This window comes from Merops nubicus, unplaced genomic scaffold, assembly GCF_000691845.1.
Source record: "Merops nubicus isolate BGI_N331 unplaced genomic scaffold, ASM69184v1 scaffold7063, whole genome shotgun sequence".
Taxonomy (NCBI): Eukaryota; Metazoa; Chordata; class Aves; order Coraciiformes; family Meropidae; genus Merops; species Merops nubicus.
Window position 1 is genome coordinate 69,256 of NW_008601126.1, and position 21,347 is coordinate 90,602.

At 38.4% G+C, this 21,347-nt stretch overlaps 1 protein-coding gene across 1 annotated transcript in view; it reads left to right on the forward strand.

Moving 5' to 3' along the window:
- Positions 1-21,347, forward strand: part of PLEKHA7 (pleckstrin homology domain containing, family A member 7) — an 88,771-nt gene that overhangs the window by 21,413 nt on the left and 46,011 nt on the right. The window contains exon 2 of the mRNA XM_008937913.1: positions 15,084-15,167. Coding sequence (XP_008936161.1) covers positions 15,084-15,167 — 84 coding nt within the window. The remainder of the gene's footprint in view (positions 1-15,083; positions 15,168-21,347) is intronic.

Here is a 21,347-nt window from a genome sequence, read left to right on the forward strand (position 1 = left end):
GGGCATATTTCCTCCTCCCCTTTACTCTGATTAGACAGTGATTTGCATTACAATGTAGTTATGTCTTTCTAGTGTTGTACTTTGAGATGAATTAATATTGCCACTCATCACTTCTGGAATTTAATCTGTTTTATTAATGTCAATAGTTTAGATTTATACACTTAGACTGCTTTCAAAGAACAGTAGTAAGATGATAGTATGTGGTACCACAAAAAAACCCCCATACTCTGGGGGATATTAGGGTGAACTTTATGTTTCAGTGTGGTTATTTAGAAGTCATGCTGGGGTGAATTAAGCTGATACCAACTAGGAAGTAAATAAATGAGCCGAAAGTTTTTCATAAAGGAGTACAGGAAAGTTAATCTCAGAGTGAATTTAGTTTTGGAGACTTAGATTTGGAGGTGCAAGTTTTCAGATGATGTGGATTGGTTCTGTTTTGAAGAACTACACTACATTTGATCTTGTCAAATGGTTTTGCTAAATTTGCTTTCAAGGTATCAAACAGTGTTAGGCTTTATTGTTTGCACAGAATTGTGTCCTGTTTTATAATGTGCTATCTCACAGCTTAAAAACTAGACCAGTATAAAAGGCAGCCTTCTTCCCACATCATACACTTCATACCTGAAGTGAAATAGAAAATTGATGTAGCCAAAATGTTGTCTTCAGAATACAGATGATTTTATGTCGGATATAAATATTTTAAAGAACAAACGTCTGTGCATTGGAAGAGGTTATCTGTAAACAATTAAACTTGGAAGGCAGCAATGTGTCTTGTTTAGCTAGATTTTGAAATTCCAGCCTGTTTTTGTCTCCCAGGTTTGCTGGAATTGTTTGGGAAGGTTGAGGGTAATCCTTTCTACTATTGAAAAACAATGAATGTTTTTGCTTCTGTGTACTGCAGTAGTGCCTCAAAAGCTGCAAATGAGGTTAAGACTAAATTGGTAGGTACCTTTTCTTTCTTTTGAAAGTCTTAAATGTTAATAAAATTATGATTTTACAAAAATAGGATTATTCAGTGAGATCATACAAGAAATCTGCTTCAGCTGAGATCTGAATCTTGACCTCCCAAATCCCAGCAGAGTAGTGCCAAAACCATTAACTTCTATCTCTTAGTGATGCAGCAAAACTTACTGCATTTCAAGTTTTGCAAATTGAGCCACTTCTTTCCCCTTTCTTGTGGGACAACCTCATTTCTCTGTAAAGACATATTCCCAAGTCCTGATCCAGTATCTGAAAATAACTGAGATGTCATCACTCAATGAATTCAAATTGTTTCAACTTTATAATGCAAAACTGATGAATGTAACCTTGAAGCAGAATCACTGAGTTGGCCATGATTTATTTGGCAAAAATCAGTCACTCTGAAGTCTTACTCTCTTCTGTGCTACTTGTAGATTTTTTTTTTTTAAGTGGTATAGTTGCAGTGCCTGTTAAGTTATTCTTTAGGCATAAGTGTCATTTTTTGGTAACTTTATTAGAATTAAAAAAAATTTGGGCAGCAAATGTTCAGACTAATGATTAGTGACCTTGGAAGTTTTCACTTTCTGTAATCAGATGAAGACCTAGAGAAGATGAATGTGGCAGTCACCGCTAACCAGCTTCCAAAAAACAGGTCGGGAGCTTTGCCCCCATTTGTTGGAGGTTATTTCTGTAAGCTGCAGCTTTTTCATGAGTGTTCAGGATTCATGTGGAAGAATGAGAGACTGAATGAGCAGCTGTGCAGACAAGTGGTTCTACTTCTTGTAACTGCTTAGGATAACAGAACACTTGAAAAAAAGTAGTTTTCATTTTGTCCAGCTGTAAAATGTTAATCAAGTTTGTTACAAGTACATTTCAAGAAGTTATAGCGAAAAGTTTTTAACTTAGTGTGTCATGGTGTCCAAGAAGGTAGAAGTAAATATTAGCTTTGGTTTCAGTTGCTGTGATGTCAAATGTAGGTTTTGAGTGGATGTGAAGATCACAAGAGTTACTGAGAAAATCCTTGCAATGTTCATGTGTGGTCGTGGTTTAGTTGTACAGCATAGTCAATGTGTAAAACCAAACCAAACACACTAAAAACCACCCCAAGACAACTGAATCTTCTTTTGTAAATAATTAAATCACTGCATTATACATTTATCTAAGTGTTTTGTAAAACCTTGTGCATTTTATATAATTAGTAAATTAAAAGGCATCTGAAGTACTGAAAGTGTGAAGAGGTACCTGTGCTGCTTGTAATCCTACTGACTGAAGATATCTGGGTATAATACTCATCACGTTACACTTACAGTTTTTTGCATTTTAGAAGTCAGCATTGAATAAAACCATTTTTACTGTAGCTCTGGTCTGAACTTATCTGAAGTGTCTGTCTCTGCTTGCTCATACTTTGGAGCACGTTATTTTTGATTCTCCTGCATCCAAAGGGGAGGAAACTCTTTTAGTTCCCAGAATAATGAAGGACCGTTTTCAGGACATTACAAAGTTTTGTGAAAGTGGAAGATGCACATTTTTCAAAGGCATTCTGTCATTGTATGTATTGTTAAATAATTACCTAAAGAACAAATATTACATGTGAAATTGCTTCACCTTCATGGCTGCCAAGTTTCAGTCACATGCTTGATAGAGACTTGCTCGGCATTTAAAGGGCTTAATGCAGGATCTGAAGAAGTTTTTGGAATTTCTTTCAATCTCTAATCCTGCCAGCGCTGCCCGTCCTCACCCAGGGCCTCGTCAGCAACGTGAGAGCTCTCCCGCTGCCCGGTTCCCTGGCTCCAGCTGGGCCCGAGCAGAGGGCAGCCGGCTGAGCAGCGGCGGGAACCGAGCGCCCCCGCGGGCTACGTCTGCTCCGCTCTGGCTGGGGGTGCCGAGGTGACAAACTGTTCCCAGGTGACAAACTGTTCCGAGGGGACCAGCAGCCCGAGTCAGGAACTGAACCGACATGAGATGGCTGCCCAGGGCAGCCGCTTCAGGGAGCTGGCAGAGAGCTAGTCCTTGCGTTGCAAAGGTGAGAGGTGGGCGATACTGTACAGCTTCTGGCTGAGGCCTCATTTAGGGGCATATTTCTCTGATACTCGGCTGTGTGAGCTCTGCTGTGGAGCTCTGTAGGCTGTGAAAACCCTGGCGATAACGCAGCGGAGCAGAAGCAGTGCTGTTGTACTCATGGAGGTGTTATCTGCCCCGACTTCACACTGGTGAGAAGGGGGTGCTCTGGTGGGCACTTCAGTGTGGTGGAGCTACAGGACGAGAACCAGACAAAGCGACTGGAACGCGCTGCTCAAGTGGTGCCCAAGGAATGTAGCTGATAGATCCACTATATATAGTGATGTTCTAAGAGCTGCCTTTTGCCTGGGGCCTGTTGCAGCCTTGCTTCCTGAACCAAAGTGTAGGAGCCTGTTTTCATCTGTTTGGGCTCTAGATATTTTGGCTGCTATATTTGGCTGTTGACTTCCAAGCTTATTGTGAAAGGTGGTAGTTGCTTCATCCTTCCAGTTACTTAGAAAAATAAGAGCACTCTTCATGTGTTTAAGGAAGTTTCCATCTTCCAAGTGGGGTAATGTGGTTTCACACCATGTCTAATGCAGAGCTGATTTTGAAGATGCATGCTGTCCAGTAATGCATATTTGATGATTGCTGATAAAAATGAAACCCCAAACGACTTCATGGAAAACCAACAAAGTTGTTTTAAAAATGTTTTTGTTAGCTAAAGCTATTTTTGAGATGGAAAAAAATTTGTTAATACATTCCTTGTGTTTTTTTTCCTTAGCCACTGGATTTTCATATTGTCATGAGTTTTGTCTACTATGTTTTTTTTTATGAGCTGGCTGTTTGAGCACTGTTCATGGGTCTACATAGTCATGTTAAGAAGATGCAAATGTTTCTTTTGGCTGTTTTCGGGGCCACTCTTCTTGCAGCTCTCAAATAATTAATATTCTCAAACTTTCACTGTCTGATAGTACAAAGTGTTGATTCAAGCAACTAAATATAGAATGTGATTATATGAGAATTTTCTTAAATCTGATTTGTTTGGTTCACATACTCAGGCATTCAATACACTGAACTCAGCATAATTTATGCCAATAATATAAATTGTTATTAACTCTTAACTATAGATTGTATTGTGACTTGCCATGCATTGATTACATAGTGGTGGGGTTGGAGATTGGAAAGGAGACTCAGAATGACTGAAAATAACTACCTTCTTTCTGCAGAATTAATTCATTTATCATTAGCAAAGAAAATCCTGGCATTATACACACCAAAATAGTTTGTTTTCAAAACAGTTTGCTTGGGTTTCTCCATTGAGCAAAATAGTGTTAAAAGCAGAATTTTTATGGATTTGAATTGTTTAGTACAATGTCAAAATTCTTAATATCTTAATGTTACTCTTTTTGTTGGTTGTATAACACTTGTCTGGTAGTGTTATGCATACTTTAGCTTGCTTTTTGTTCTGTAGATGCCGACGAGAATACTTTAATTCTGCGGCAATGTTTCTGTGATTGTTTGGAATTGTCCTAGGAGTTTCTCTGCTTGTCTGACTTGGGGCCACTGAGTAGTTTTACATCTCTGTAAGGAAGAGTTAGCTTTAGGTTATTTCTTTGAGCAAGTTTTACTGAAGATGTCCACAATTGATGTAGCTATCATTTTTTAACTTTTTATGCTGAAAAGCTTTTTGTTGAATTGAAAAGACATTTCTGGATAATTGATAAACTCTGTGTGTAATCCAAAAAGAGAATCTTCCCTGTCTGTCTTACAGTTCCGATCCCTAAAATGTTAGTCTGGAGTTAGTTTTAGGCTACGAATCATAGTGAGTTTCTCAGTACACAGTGAGATAACTTTTATGATGGAAACATTTGGGGAAATGCTGTTGGACTTGCCTATGGCAGGGAGTCTGAAACTAGGTGACTTTTAAGGTTTCTTCCAACCCAAACCATTCTATGATCCCAATGATGTAAAATAACATTTTAGTAGTTTTTCCCTCTTTATAGCTTTGGCCTCAGAACCATTTTATATGAGATATGAAAGAGAAAAAAATAATACACAGTAACTCATAATACTGTATTGATTAATGGGATTTTAAAAAGGTCTTTCTTAAGAGATACTAGTTTTGACAGTGCAAATAACCCCTTTCTGTAATGTTTGAAGTTTTATTTAATGGCAGTGCAGCTGTAATGTGTTGTTTTTTTTCTAGCTGAATGGGAGGGAGAAAAGTCTCCAAAAGAGAGGGTGATGGGGGGCTCCTGGGAATGGCTCCCACTGCCCCGGGGAAAGAGCTGCCCCTGGTTATTGGGCCTTCTCTAGGTTTTCATTCTGGAGTGTAAATTCAGCTCTGGGTAGGCATGGATTTATGTGAGACCTACGGTGGCATTCTGTGACCTGATGGTACCATCATGGCTTCAGATGTGTCAATTTCTCACTGCAGGCTTCTGTGGGAGGGGAAGTAACCAGCAGGTGTCTGACTCAGAGCTCTGAAGAGTTGGTCTGATGAAGTCTGTGAATTTGTACTTGTTGCTCTAGGCAAGATGATCTTGCATTAGTAGTTTTCTCTCAAGCAAAAGCTTGATGATATGTGCCTTTCAAGAGTACTTTGATCCATTTTATACTTAGGATTTGATAGGAAAAAAATATTTTACAAATGCATTTAAATTTGGAGGAGAGGCATCAGATTTTAGCCAGCACAATGAGCTGAACGAGACTGGGGAAGGAGGAACACCTTTAAACCAGTCAAGAATTACAGAAACCAAAGAAAGTTAGTTTATGGCTGTATTTTTTTTTTTTTTTTTTTTAAATTTTTGGCTTAAGCTGTGTATATATAGAGATTGAAGAGTTTCATAATTAACTGCAGGTAGAGTGGAACAGTTTGTTACTAATGAAGGAACTTTTATTAATATATACACCAGCAAACATGAAGAGCACAAGAGCACAAGAATAGGTGTGCGCTGTGGGAGTTGTGGCTTCTTCAGATTAAGTGGTACTTCAGTGACTCTGAAAGGTTCATTCTGTAGCCTGGTGTCTGAAGGGGAGAAGGTTTGTAGGACTGCAGTCAGGACCTCAGCAGCGTTGTGAAGCAGTGGAGGACATTGGTTGGGCTAGACAGGGACTGAGGCTGACCCGTGCATGTTTTGAATATCCTTAACTACAGGGAAGGCTTTGGTTGGAACATGTGTCCTGCTAGATGAAAAGCATATAACCACAGGAACCAGGCTGTGTAAATTCTGTTCTTTCATGGAATATTCATTAGTAGAATGTAAATGGACTTTGGATTTAATTATTTGCTGAAGTTAAGTGGTGGTGTTACTAAAGACTGAAGGAAGAAACTGGATTTTGATGCTATTTTGAGTTTTTCTTCCTAAGTGACGTGGAGTTTTTACATTATGCTGTGATCAATCTATTGTCAGAAACTTTTTTGGGTTGTGTTGGGTTTTGGTTGCATATTTTTTGCCTTTGTGGTAGAAATAGGACCTATATCTCACCTTATGATTGTAGGACAGTTGGTTTGGGTGAGACCTCAGAAGGTCTTCAGTGCAACCTCCTGTTCAAAGCAGAGTCACTGCTGAGGTCAGACCAGGTTTCTCAGGTCTCCCATCACTCTAGTGTTGAAAACCTCCAAGGATGGAGACTACACAACCTCTCTGGGCAGCCTGTTGCAGTGCTTTGCCAGCCACCCAATACATCTTCATATCCTCAGGGTGAAAAAGCTTCTCCTACAGGCAGTTGGAATCTCTTGTTTCAATTTATGCCTGCTCTGTCTTGTAGTCCTGTCATGCACCACTGTGAAGAGTCTTGATTACCTCCTTGTAGGCGGCCGTTGCTGGCTCACCCTGAAGCTGTCATTTCTCCAGGCTGAACAAGGCCAGCTCCCTCAGGCTCTCCTCACAGAGCAGGTGCTCCTGGCCATTGTGTCCCTCTACACTGAACTCTCTTCAGTTGGTGCCTTTAATGTACGAGGAGATCCAAAATTGGATACAGTACTCTAGACTGTAGCCCTGAGAGAACTGGGTGGATGCCAGCTATCATTCTTTAATTCTGTTCTGGACACTTGTGATTTCAGAAGAAAAACAGTATTTGATTAAAACTTCATTGCCATGGTATAAGCTGTGGATAAAGTGCTTCCATTTTATGGAAAGGGGAGAAAGGCAACATGTTTCCACATTGTCCAAGGACACACAGAGCAGACCAGCAAGGTGTAAGGCTGCAGGATTGTCCTCTGATAATCACTTTTTCAGTATTACACATTAAATTCAATAAATATAAATCAGTGTGTTTGTCTTAAGAAGTTGAAATCTGTCTTCTACATTAAAAAGCCAGTGAAGATCAGATGTTTTAAGGTTATATGTCTTACGTGGCAGAAGCATAAAGTTTTTGAAGGCTATTTTATTCAGTTTCCTTAGCTGTTGCATTGAATTGTTTCAGGTTTCTACACTCTATGGCTTGCTACTTAGGTGAAAGTTGCATGCTGGAAAACTTATATTTGCTTTTATATTTAGAACTCTGTGGATCAGTCTGTTATCGTGTGAGTCTTTGCGTCACAATAAAATATGTTCAGATAGGACTGGTGAGAGTTTCAGCCTCCATTGGTAAATTTAGATGCTCTGCATATGAGCATTGCTTTAATTTTAACCAGTTTATATATCTCAACTTATAAGCCATAACAAAAATATTTGTGTAAAGCTTCCTCAAATACTTTTCCAAAATAGTATGCTAATATGGCCCTGGTTGTTGGACAGCTTCCTCACTAAACTCTGTAAGTTGTGGTTGATGTTGGAATTTATGGGTGTGCTGCTTTTACCCAGGGTATTTTAATCATATTAAATATTATATAATCATATTAAATCATAGTGATATCATTACTTTCTTTTTTTATTAGCAAGTGAACTTATTATTTTAGTTTGTGTAACAAATCCAGAAGAAATAAATAATGTGATGTGTCACTTCTAGACGTTGTTTCCTTCTGGCAGGATTGATTTATAGCAGCTTTTCACACACAGCTATTCTGCAACTCCACTACAGTAACATGGACACATTAGGTCTATGTAGTTCTTTTTGGTGTGAAAGGCTATAGGGCAAATGCTGCTCTATGTGTAGTACGGAATTGAGCAGTGAAAAAAGTGAAGTTTCTGCTTTCCTGTCACCCAGTGACCTGCAGTGGAAAGCCAAACACTTCCATACTTCCAAAATCTTTGGTGAAAAAACATACTCCTTTTCTATGTTGGACTCTGTCTTTGGAGTGTCAGCATCTAGTCAGACTGTTGGGACCATTTGTCTCAACCATTTAATCCTGTATGGGCCAGATTTATTTACATCATGGCCAGCACTGGAGATGAGGGAGGTGTGTGTCTATATCCCTCATATACGTGCATATCCATACCAATACATGTATATTTATGTATGTATATGTCACCAATACACGTACTTAACTGTTGGACCTACTCCAGTTTTGGCTGAGATGTTCATGTGATACCTGTAATGAATGTACAGTCAACTGAGTCTGCTCTTCAGCTGTGACGTTAGTGACATTTCATTCTCTGGTTTTAAGTAGTAAACTTCCACATTGATTTAGATGGATGGTTTTGAAGGTACTACATTTTATTTTGGAGGTTTATGGAGGATCAACTATCATCAAATACTTCAGTGGGGAAAAAAGGAACAGTCTTATGTGAGTTCCAAGCCTAAATTTATATGATGTGATACAGTAATGTCATCTTTTACCATTCTAATTTCATTTTGCTGTGATCAGAGAATTTTTAAACTGAATTTTCAATTTTGAAGGCAGGCAGCAACTGTCATTTTTTTAAAAAAACTGCAAAAGTAGAGAAATAGAATAAAATTTCACTTTTCAGGAATGGCCTCTTTTTCAAGGATTGCCTTGTCTTCAAAACTTTAACACACTTTTCCAACTTAATTTCAAGTTACTTGAATGTTGGTTTTGTGAGTTAATGAAATCCTGATGGACCCATGACATGCATCAAAAGGACTTATGAACCAGTATGTGACTTTAACCTGTATTACTCATGGAAATCTGTGGTGATACTATAATGATCCTTTAATGATACTAAAATTCATCCTTTTATCTGTTCTTTTAATGGCTGAAAATATCTGTAGTGATTCTAAAAGGATGTTCGTTAACAACCAAATCTTTCCTGACAATATTACTATTGGATAGTATAAATTACCTCTGGTAGTTCATTAAGACAAAAAACGGAATTGAATTGGTTCCTAAGAAACTTCCAGTTCCCTTTTCACCTCATCAGTAGTGAGCTAGCTGGAAGGAAGTTCACTCTGTGAGAGCATGACTGTTGGTTTGCTCTTAGTTTCAAACTTTTCTTGCTTGTGAGCTTTTACAGGGAAAATGGAAGATAGGATACAATCTGCTGTGGTTCCAGCTGTCCCCTTGGCTGTCTTTCTGAACCCAGGCTCTGGTGGGGACGGATTGCAGCCACAGGCACCGCTGCTCAGGGTGGGTACAGAGCTGTGTTCCGACCAAATGACTCAACACTCGGGGAGTCTCGGGGTGATAGTCTGTGGAGGATGTGAGGTTTGGGAGAATCAGTGTTACTCTGATTCTTACACAGTAGTTCATAGGTTAAGACGCTAATTGAACTGTATGAGGGGGTGAGATTTTGACCTGATGAAAGTCTCCTGGACAGTGATTAGAGTGCAGGAAGGGTTTTACTACTGCTCGGAGGAAACACACTCTGCCATTTTAAACTGTGGGTTAAGTTCATTCTCTTGAAAAGATGGGATTTTGTGTGTCCAGCTTGTAGTGGGTGCTATTGCTTGTGTCCTACAATTAGTTGGCATTGTTCCTAATTCTTTAGTTATGTCTGTATTATACCACAGTTTTCTTCTGATAAAGTTTCTTGCAGAACTTTGCTGGCACTGTTTTTCTTGGGCTATTAATTGATACTCTTTCTAAACAACTCTAAAAACTAATATCTAAAAAACATTCAGAAAGCAGTGCTGAAACTATTTTGAAGCTATTGATGTATTTCAGAAATAGGTTATGAAATCAAGCAAACTATTCCTGTTTGTTTGCCTGGTTAGATAGAAGTATTTCCTCTGGTTTGGAGGAACAACTCTCCAGCTGAACAGCAGTTCTTCAGTGCATGAGTTCTTCTGTTGGCTGCACCCACACCAGCAGCTCCCATAGAGATGTGGGTGCTCCCCTGTAATTATCATCACCAGTTGAGGTATTCAACATAAAGATGTTTGTGCTTATCTAGTGTTGCAGGTTAACATAGAGGAATCAGACCACATGGAAAATAAAAACTGAAGAAATGGCTCATCATAATTTATAGGACATTCTGTCCAGTGACAACATAAATTATTCGTGCAACTTATAAATCTGTTGTTAATGTGATGTAGACTCAATTGGTAATTGATTCACACATTTTAAGGTTCATCTGCCTGGGCATTTAAATTACTGTACAGGCAATCTATAAACTTGCTTGACTTCAAATGAAAGGTCATCAGCATCAGTCATGTCCAAAAGTTAATTATTAAAACTTGGCTTTGACTCAGATACAAAATGAACTGAAGGGGAAAAAAAAAAAAATAGGTGAAGTCATGTTAATTACGAGTTCTGCAAAAGGATCCATGGAGGCAAAAGTGGCTGCCTGTGCCAGTTATGCTATAAGATTGGAGGCTGGATTGTAACCGTGTGGCTTTCCTGTGTTTAAATCAGTTAAATTTCATCATGTGGTGGGTTAGGTTCGTGCAGACGAATGGTCAGCAATGTTAAATTTGCAGACTTGCTTAGTCAGCACCTGAGAAGCGTTTCAGGCGTGCTCTGAGGGCAGCTGTGAGGTGCTGCCAGGGGTGCAGGTGCTGCTCAGTCTGCACTCCCTCCCGTCCAGCTCCTCCCACTGTCTGGTTCCACCCCCACCCCCAGGGCCAGCTTAGGTGTTACTGTGGATGCTGCAGCAGCATGCTGCCACGTGTGGCTCATGTTAGCCAGGTGTATTAACACTGTTTGTATCGGGAAGGGCTTAGGTGTTTATAAACCACTGGGGTACATTGGTCTTATGACAGTGAGTGACTGTCAGTTCTGAGGTTTGTAGGTGTTGTGTAGGTGTGCTGTGAAGTGGTAGAAGTCTTTGTGTTGTGGTATCTAGTGACAAGGAACCAGTGTTTGAACTGTGGCTGGGTTATGAAAAGTCTGATTCCTAACTACTGCAAACCAACAGCAAGCCTTGGATGAATGGTGTTCTGTAATGTTGAAATTCAGCATTACTTCTAACAGTCCATGAGGAATTTAATAATGATGGTAGTGGTAGATGCTAACAGATGTAACTTTTGTGTGAATTTTTCATGGTTTCCTGCTTGGTTTGGTGGTTCTGTTGGTGAATAATTATGCAAAACCAGAATAATACAAAACTGTTGAAATGAAAAGTTGACTGCTAGGAAAAATGATGTAATTTGTCACACAGAAAATTGGTAATGTTACTAGAAAAGTTCATTTAACATTTCAACTATGTGACATTGAACCAGCGCTAGTTATGTGGCGTTCAGCATCCACATGGTGAAGCACCAGTTTTGCTTGGGGTATTAAGTCTTTCTCTAGTGAAAAAAGAATAAAAAGGGCATGAAGAGTGGAGCAGCATGTCGTGTCCTTTCAGTAAGGCTCATTTATTGTGCCTGTTACACAGGGTAGATTTCTGGACAATAGAAGTGCATTCAGTAGTTGCTGTTTGGAGGAAGTACAGGTGATTAACTGCTGGGAGGCTTGGTTAGCTGCTGGCTGGACTACAACTGTCTTTTCTTAGGCTGTGCTTGGAAAGGAAAGAGAACTTTCACTGCAACAAGTTTACTAAATGCCTCTCCCTGGAGACGTAATTGTTTTCATGGTTGTCTAAACAGATGTTACTGTTAAGCAAATGTTTAAAGGATGTGGAAAAAAGCAGCAAAAAATTATCTAAATCTGAAAATCTAATATTACAATTTATCTTGTTCTAATCAAACCAAGGTACTGCTAATATTCTTGGAATGCATCTGTTTAAATACGGGGAAAGCTTCAAAGGTATTGTAACAATTTAATTATATTTGTAGAGAAAGATGAAGGGAGCAGCAAAGAATGACATAACACAATAATTTAGGCTGGAAGGAACCTCTGGACCCCATCAGATCCAGCCCCTCCTGTTCAGAACCAGACCAACTTACAAAGCTCATTTCTGTTGCTCAGGGCCTTGTCTGGCCACGTTTCAGATGTTCCTGAGGATGGAGATTCCACAGCCTTGCTAGGCAACCTCTTCCAATGTTAGACTGCTCTCATTGCGGACAGAAATCTCCCTGCTATCCAATTCCTTGCTGCAAGGCATTAGCCATCTGTTGTATAGGTTGTTTTGAATAGTATTGCTTTTCCTTAATGAGTCCTATGAGGCAAAACACTTAAACTCTCACTTTTCAAATTCAAATAAACCACTGTGTTCTACAAAACTAATTGTTAGTGGCAGTGATTTCATTTCTCTTTCCCCAGTCAAGTCCTAAGTATTGATGCTGCAGAGTTGTGGAAGGCTGGGGGGGTGTGTGCCTTCTCCTTGCCTGTGAAATTACCATCTGCTTTTGTGTACGAGCAGAACTACCCTTCTGGTTCTCTGCCCTTACTATTTGAAGTGCAAAACTTGTCCCAAAATGCAATTTGCCAGATATTTGTTTACTTTCCAGCTGAAACTTTTATTATTAGCAAGTAATACTTAGTCTGTTAGTAGTGGACTTGCACTTAAAGTACAGCAAGAGGACTAGTTCATATTCTGAAAGCCTGGTGAATTTACTTCATGGAAAATAATAAAACATTTGTAAAAGTCCCTAGTATAGTATGATAGGGAACTTAATGTCCTAAATAACCCTAGAGCACTCCTGGAATACAGTCCTTTTTCTTAGTCTTAACTGTAGAGTGAGTTATTGGTGACGAAAAGCTTGCAGATGAGAGCTTGTTGACAGTTTGCCTCTGGAGAATGAAGCTGACAACTTAATTTCCTTTTTGAAGCTAACATTTTATCTACATTTTTGTTAGTAGTCCTGGCCGAAGTATGGAAGGTTAAACAGGCTGCCTCAGTCTTGAGTCGAAAGGAAAGACTCAGCTTAAATCAGGACTGTGTGACAAATGTGGAGTTTAATTGTTACTGTTAGAATGAATTTATTATTTTCTTTGAGAACCTCTGCAAGTTCCTATGCCTTTCTTCATGTAAAATGAAAATTAGATTAAAAACTCAGGTAAAATTGCCTTTTTAGAAAACAATACTCAGTCCTTTTGTGAGGAAAAGGACATGGTTGCAGGGTTGTTTTGTAGATGTTAGCACTGCAGGCTTATTGGAAATACTTTCTTCTGATCTCTGATTTCATGAGAAGACGGGAGAGTTAAAAACTGCAGTTCATTCCCTGCCTCTGTAGTAAAGACCAGTTCCCACCAGTCTAGGGAGTGAATGCTGTTGCTGATGGCCTGATGTCTAGTTCAGTTTCTAATCACCGTAGGGCTAGAAATTTGTGATAAGGCAAGGCTGGAAAAAGTCCTTTTGGTGTACCAAAAAGTTGTCACAGCTTTCAGCTTATCATTTATAATGTCCATTATATTGTTCTCTCACATATGACTTGTTGTGGAAAGGCATATTGGAAAATTCTAACACAGAAAACATCCTCTGCTCTTCATGGGCCAAGCGAGACGACGAGTGTGAGCAGCTCGTGGCTTTGGTTGTGGGCAGGTTTCTTGCTGTTGTGTGCTTTGATTTTCTGCTGGTATTTGTTTGGGTTTTCTTAGTGGTGATTTGTTTTGGTTTGATCAATTGATTGATTGATCTAAATGAAAGCATGTCCTGAGCTATTTACATTTTAATGTTATGGATGCCTTGGGTTGTTTAATTTTTAGGTGTACTTTACAGAAAGGCTGTTACCTGTCTGCAATTTCATTCCTTTGAAATCCCAAAATATTTCTTTATGCCTTATTCTGTTTGGGGGGACAGACATCCTGCTATGCTGGACAGTTGGGTCAGATCTGTAAGACCTGAAATCACTGAGCATGACGGGAAGCAAAACACTAAGTCGTCTTTAAAACAAAAAAAAGGATGAAGTGTTAATTTTTGGCTCTTTGTATAATTCATTTAATGGCCTTTTTCTTTTTTCTTCCCTGAATATACTCAGTGTGTTAACATTTTGCTCTATTTGGTGAGAATTTTAGTTTTGGATGATGTTTACCTAAATATTAACTAAACGCCCTAAAAATTTAGAACCCTAAATAACTGAGCTCTTGGTTCATCTCTCTCTCTAATTCTAAGGCTTCCTAACAGCATGTCAGTCACAACCTATCTAATTCTAAAACAAGATCTTTAATTTCTTATTTCTTTAAAATTTGTGTGGTTTATAAATTGCTTCTTTGAGCAGGGCTACAAAATAAGGGGCTTATTATATATGAGACTCTCTAGAAGTTGTCATGTTCTTGCTATATAATTATTCCAAACTGTTTACTGTGGGGAGGAGGGAAGACTACCCGTGTATCTTGAAATAAGATTTCTTCACTGTGCATTAATAAGTACAGTTACACGGATAAAATAATTGTCTTTAATATTAAACAACAATATTTGGGCAGAGGGTGGCAAAAAACCTAGATAGTACTGAGGGGAAAGTTGATAGAAAAACCCAATTCTAATTCAACTGAAATGAAAGACTAAAAGATTTTTTTTTATAAATAGTGTAAAATGTTGTCCAGCAACATTTTGAATTATTGTATTGGTTCTGTTCTGTGAAATTTAGGAATATAAATCAGCAACTTTATGTTGTGTAATTTCTATGTTATATTTAAATAATCTGGTAACAGGTGTAAACAATCATAAACTCAAGTGTGGGTCCCTAACTAAGGACTGGAACCAGTTTACTTTTAAACCATTAGCCTGTTTAATAATTAAGTGTTACAGTGTTCCATTGGCAAAGTAACAGAATGCAGAAAGGAGCTTAAAAACATCTTGGCTTCAAAAGCACCTAAGAAATATATTTCATTTCTGGAGGAGCCCCAGCAAAGCATTGATACACAGTTCCGCGTTTTAGAGATCATAGATATATTTTACTAAGTTTAGCAATATTAATTTCTTTTTTTCTTTTTTCTTTTTTTTTCCTTTCAGCCATAATCAGCAGACCACGTCATTTAGACATCCTGTGACAGGACAGGTTTCTCCAGAAAATATTGAATTTATTTTGCGAGAAGAGTAAGTAGTTTTATACCCACGTCAAGAGATCTGGAACAGTAGCACATGTGCCTACAGTAGTTTAGTATGACAGTTCTTCTGTCATGGAATGTAAAAAAATGTCATAGAGATGGTTTATGCTTAAAAATACACTTCTCATTGTGATAGCATGTTGTTGATTTTAGCAATGTTCCACATTAGGACTTGAGAACCTTAACCAAATCTTTAAAAACAAAGACAACATCCCCACCCTCCCAAATAATAATAAAAAAAAAAGGCAATACAAATAGGATACTTAATGCTTATATAAATATAAAATACATGGAATGTAACAGTAGAATGTCTTTAGAGCAGATGGGAAGGTTTCTGCTGAAACTGAAATTCACAAAATACTACTGGTTTCCTTTAGAATTTCTTGGTTTACTTATGTTTTAGATTTTCTGTGTTCCCTGTCTTGGGGTGGTATTTATTAGAATTTTTTTGTTTAGACATTCTTCAATTTAGTCTAGAGAAATAGAATCATCTGTATTAGTTTCCAGCATATTTTATGCTGATTGTGTGATTTTTTTTTTTTTTTTAAAAAAAAAGGTAGAAATGTCTGTGTTCAGACTGGTGCAGCTGGGCAGGTCTTTGGATCACCCCCTGTTTCACTGCAGGGTTTAACTACTCCTGTCGTCCCTGCTGCACACTGGGTTGCCCCCAGAACCCCTGCTGTAATGGGATGACTGGATGTCTTCCCTAGGCAGTGTTCAGCAGAAAGTTTGACATCACTTCTGAAAACCATTCCAAAGGGTAAGAAGAATGGGGCAACACCAGATAGCTTTTCCTTTCCCAGCCTAGTCTTCTGACACTGTTTAAAATTGTTTCAAATTATGTGACATTTAATTTGCTTTACATTAATTTAAAGTAGTATAGTGTTAAGAAAAATGAGGCCCAGAGAAGGGCTTCTCTGGCAATGTCTTCTATTGTAGACTTGGAGAGGAAAGACTTGGCCATGACTGTACAGCCCTCTGCTCAGAGCTTCTGCTACAGCCCTGAGAAGTGCTTCTCATGGTTTAAAAAACAAACCAAGCAAACAGACATAACGATAACAGCAAACCCCCAAGTATAGAGCTGCACTTCTCCAAACCCCAAGGAGATCCAAGGGCTGATCCTATATTAAGGTCCCTGCAGAGAACCAACATGAAATAGGTTGAACCTATTTTGCAGTGTAAGAGGGAGATGTGTGGTTAGGTACAAAACAGCTGCCGAGCTGGAGGTCACCCCAGGTGTTCCATGGTATGTGGGTGGCTTGTTTGCAGGTATGCAAACACTGCTCCACGTTACTCAGTGAGGAGAACAGGTATCTTGCAATGGACCAATCTCCGAGATACTATGGACAACAGCCAGTGTGCATCTGTGTTCCAGCTTCCATCTGTTAATTTTTAATTAATCTGCTGTAAAGGTTCAATCAAGTTTAATATAAAGAAAATTTGTACATGTGTAAGGGAAAACAGGTGTTTGGATAGAACTCCTTGGGGTGCCTCCCTGGGTTAGTCACACTTCCCTGGGCTGTTCCTCTTTTTGTGATCATGGTAGCAGATAAAATATTAAAAGCTTAATTGGAAGAACAACTAGCTGATGGTACGTGGTTTTAGTAATCTTTTGTGTATGTTAGGGGCTTTTTTGGAAGATAAATGAATGTGTTTATTTGGTGTGCAATCAGATGAATGGGCATAACTTGTCATCTCCAGACTTCAGTTACACTGAGATGGTATCAAAAGTGGGAAAAGATGTTACAATGTGGTAGAATTGGTAGAGACAGGGAGTTTTTATTCTAGAGGAAGAGGAAATGGCTGGAGGGATAGAGAGAGGAATAAGTGCTTGTGGCAACTACTCAGGAAACAGTCTTTGCAAGAATGTTTTTGTAAGTTTTATTATTGGCGTGAAGCACATACAGCGTATTTTTAAAATTAGATGGTTTTAATATGTCAGTTAAAGTAGCTTTAAAGATGTAATTCTGAGGTGTGTGGGATGCTCTGTGCAGCAGTGTGGGTTTTACACAGACACTGTTCATCACGGTCACATCTGAGCTCTGTCAGATGCTGCTGCTGACATCTGTGGATGTCTGTGCTGAAGCCAGAGGAGCTGTTAGCACATCCCTGCCTTTAGGCCAAGGAGTCATAATGAGGCTATGCTGCATTTTCAGTTCTTTACCCTCAGGTACCAGGGGTTTGTGTGGAATCGGTGTTGTTGATCATGTATGAGTTTGGAATCAGTGTTGTAGATCGTATCTTGTGATGAAATGACTTTCACAAACAGAATGGAGTTGGAAAGACAGTCTCTGAATTTGCATGGTGTGTGGAAACTTCCCATCGAGGCATCCTTTTCACCAAGAGTATGTTTTTCTGTAGCTGAAGAAGCCTGGCTGAAGTAGTAGCACTCCTAAGGGTTTCATAACTGACAGTTTGTTCATTAGTGCTGTTGTGACATGATTTATTACGTAGGGGTTGATTTTAATTTAAGATTAGGGCCAGAGCTGGGAGTTGTCACCAGGTGTTGCCTGGGAGCTAGTGAGGAGGTGTGAGCACACACTTGTTTGGCCTACAACAAACTTACTTGAACATACCTATTAAAAGGGCACACTGGACATTGGAAAAGTAATTTACAGTAATCTAGAAGTGATGAATGTAGGGACTGCTTGGGCCATTTCTCATCCAGCAAGCCGTGTTCTGGAGAGGAGATCTGAAAAGAAGGTTTGGAAAATTATGTCGGTAAATGATGTCATCCGAGCTCGATTATGAGTCAGTTATGAGCCTGATGCCCTTGCCTCACTTGATCAAATGAAAAAGGGATACTTTCAGTAGAAGGCTGGGACTGTATTTCATTAGTGTCTTCCCAAGGCATTTTTTCTTTTTAACTTCATCATGTCAGTTTTGCTTTTTAAGCCAAAATTAAATTTCCTCAACTCCATTGTAACCAAAGGATATAAACTAAGTGTATTGCCTGGAACCTGTCACTTTCGAATCACGTTTGTGTTGATGTTTATGCTGTTCCTTCTTCCTAAAGGTGTTTTTATTTAGAGCTTGGGTGTTTTTTTTTTTTCTGAGAAATAGTGATTAATAATTCCTTATTCCCTAACCCATTCTGGGCTGACACCACTGTCAAATCCCCACCTCTTACTCTGCTTTTCCAAGCTTAGCAGCTTTGGTCACTTGGTATGTGGGGTGTGTTCTGTACCTCTTTCCTGACAGCAGGCTTTTCTGTGTGATGCTTGTAGCTTTGCCTTTTTTCTGATTGAGTGACTGATTAGAGGTAAATGCAATACAGTGTATGAGCTCGTTGGTTTTTTTATAATAATTTAATTGAATTTTTTCCTCTCTGTTCCTTTCCTAATAATTCTTAACATACTTTGGCCACTTAAAAATATCTTTTACTCATATGGCCAATGTTGCTTTGAGTGATAAAAGCTGCAGAGGTGTTTTTAATTTCTTCCTCCTTTGAATTAGTTTTCTGTTGTTGACACTGAATTCAGTTTGGCATCTTATCATGTGGTTACTCATAGCTGAAGATTATTTTTCTGTTTGTTTCTGTTAACATTTCAGGTTTGTCCAGAATAACATTTCCCCCTATGACTTTGTCGCCTCACAGTTTTCAGTATCACCTCTAAATAATTTGAGCATCTTGGCTGTATGGGAAGTGCCTCTGGTAGCCTCCATTTCACAGCTGTCTCAATTTCTGTGCTTTACTTTCATGTTTTTAATGAACTCTTGATCCACAAAGGGACCTTTCCTAAACAACAAATAGAAAAATGAGTATCAATGGTAAGGCAGCCAGACAGGGGTTAGATTGAGTTTAACCACTGAGTTACAAGCACATTTCTCTGAGCAATCCATCATAAAATTACTTAGGATAGATGTACATACTGCTTAGATTTCTTTCTTTAAATAACAGGTCTTTAAATACTTGTATACAAATAGATAGAAGCAGCCACTTAGAGCCCTGTGTATCTAATTCTGTTGCTAACAACCGGTAGTTGTGTGTTAGAGCCTTTGCAATGTGGTTGTGATAGTACTGTGTTAGCAAATGAGGAGATATCACTTTAAAGTATAAAAGGATAAGATTTATATATAAATGTAGCAGTACAGGGGGGGGGAAAAAAATGTGCCTAATTCAATGAGTTTTATCCTCTTTTTTTGCCTTGTTTTTTTTGGGCAACTGATAAAGCCTGTGTATCACCTCTGGGGAGAGAGCCATCTTATTTTTTCTATTGCATTTGGTTTCTATAGCAGCAAAACTATCAGGTGGAGAGGAAGGAGGATAACCATACAACCCCAAAATAAATATCTGCAATGTTTACATGTATAGAAATAGGACAGTTAATTTTTTTTTGTCTAGCTGAATAGATTTATTAGTATTAAAACAAGATTGACATGATGATGTTGTGTCGTATTTAGTTCCAACAAAATAAACTTTTAAAGTTGGTGATATAAATGTGGATCTTCTAAGCCAACTAATCTTTATGATCCATTAGAGAAAAGGAGTCTGTTCTCTTGTAAGTATTGCATCTTTAATATTGGGCTACTGGTTGTTGTTTTTCAGTGTTTGGGTTTTTTTAATAAACCAAATATTTGCCTTGTAATTCTTTTAGCTGGTAAATGTGATTTTTTATACACATGGTAGCACTGTAGAGCAGTGTAAGTAGAGCAGGGAGCTGCTTGACAGGAGATACTCCATTATAATATTTTAAAAAGATTTACAGGGGGCTGGAGCTCCGAATATCCTTACTGCAGTTCTGCATGTGTATGCTCACCCCTGAGGGAGGCAGTGAGAAAACCAACCTGAAAATAGGCAAAAACGTCACTCTGAGGACAGAACAGAGTATCTTGGATATTACCAAACATCTTTGATGATGATGATTTTGAACTGATGTTTCTGAATGCACAGAGTTGATGCTGTAGTCACTTACTCTTGGCCATAAATCTGCAGACACTGTTAGGCCAGCGCTGACTCCATTAACATGCTGGGATGTTTCAGGTATTTCTGCATATTCTGTATATTTTTACTTGCTTTTAAAAACAGACTGAGAATATGAATTAGCTATTAAGAGACTTAAATATTTGAGTTTTGTTGTGTTCTGATTTCATGCAACAAATCTATTTTATTCTTGAGATACTATATACAAATTCTTCAATTAGTTTTCATCGTTTGGTGTTTTCTGTTGCATCTCAGGTATAGAAAGTTTGGATCAGCACTGCTTCCTACCAAAGACTTTTTGAAGGAATAATAATATATTTTCTCTTTTGATGGCCTTACTGTCTCTTTTGCTGGCTGTTCAAGTTCTTTCACATGGCAACAACTTCATATTTAAAAAATTATGTTCTCCTTGTGAATTTTAAGTTCATCATTAATCTTGCTACCGCTGGAAGAGGAAAGCTTGATTTACTGACAGTGATTGCTTTCAGTAGTAAGTGGGAGAGAAATTGCTAGATGGCCAATTATAGATGCTTCGAAGTTATGCATTTATCATTCTACATTACATTATGATTTTCTGATATGGGTGGTGTTGTTAAACGTATCAAGCTTATCTTCCTCTGTAATTCTTTTAATTACTTAAAAAAAACCAAAAAAAAACCCCAAAACCTTGCAATATGTTTAACCTGTTGTGAAACAGTATCTTCTGGAATTGTGAAAATCTCTTCAATCTGAGTTGAATTTGTAGTTTAAAGACGTTCCTCTGGGGTTATCTTTCTTTATTAATGTTTTTATTGGAAAAAATAAATCCAATTTGTTGAAACTTAAATTTTATTTTTCATTTTTGTCTTTCCTGAGAAAGTCAGCTACTCTCCAAGTAGCTGATCAGATTATCTGTAGTCTGGAAGGCGTACAGACTTTCTGAACGTGTATGTTACATGCTGTCCTCTTCCCTCCACCTCCTCCTTTCCTCCCTCCTCACTCCAGTGAGTATCTGGGTAATGTTGTGCAACTCTCCTACAGTATAAAACTCAATAGTTTGTGGTGTGGACATGGTAGAGAATGTAAACCTCTAGAGAAGAAGGGAAATTTGGTGTCTTCTAAGGTCAGACATTTTCCGTGTATGTTTTGTTTTAATATTTTTGCAGCTCATTTCTAGTGGCTTTCTTAATGCTATCACATCTAATCCTTCAGCTTGGTTTTGAGGAAGTAGCATTGGAGATTGTTAGTATTGCTCCCTCACTGCAA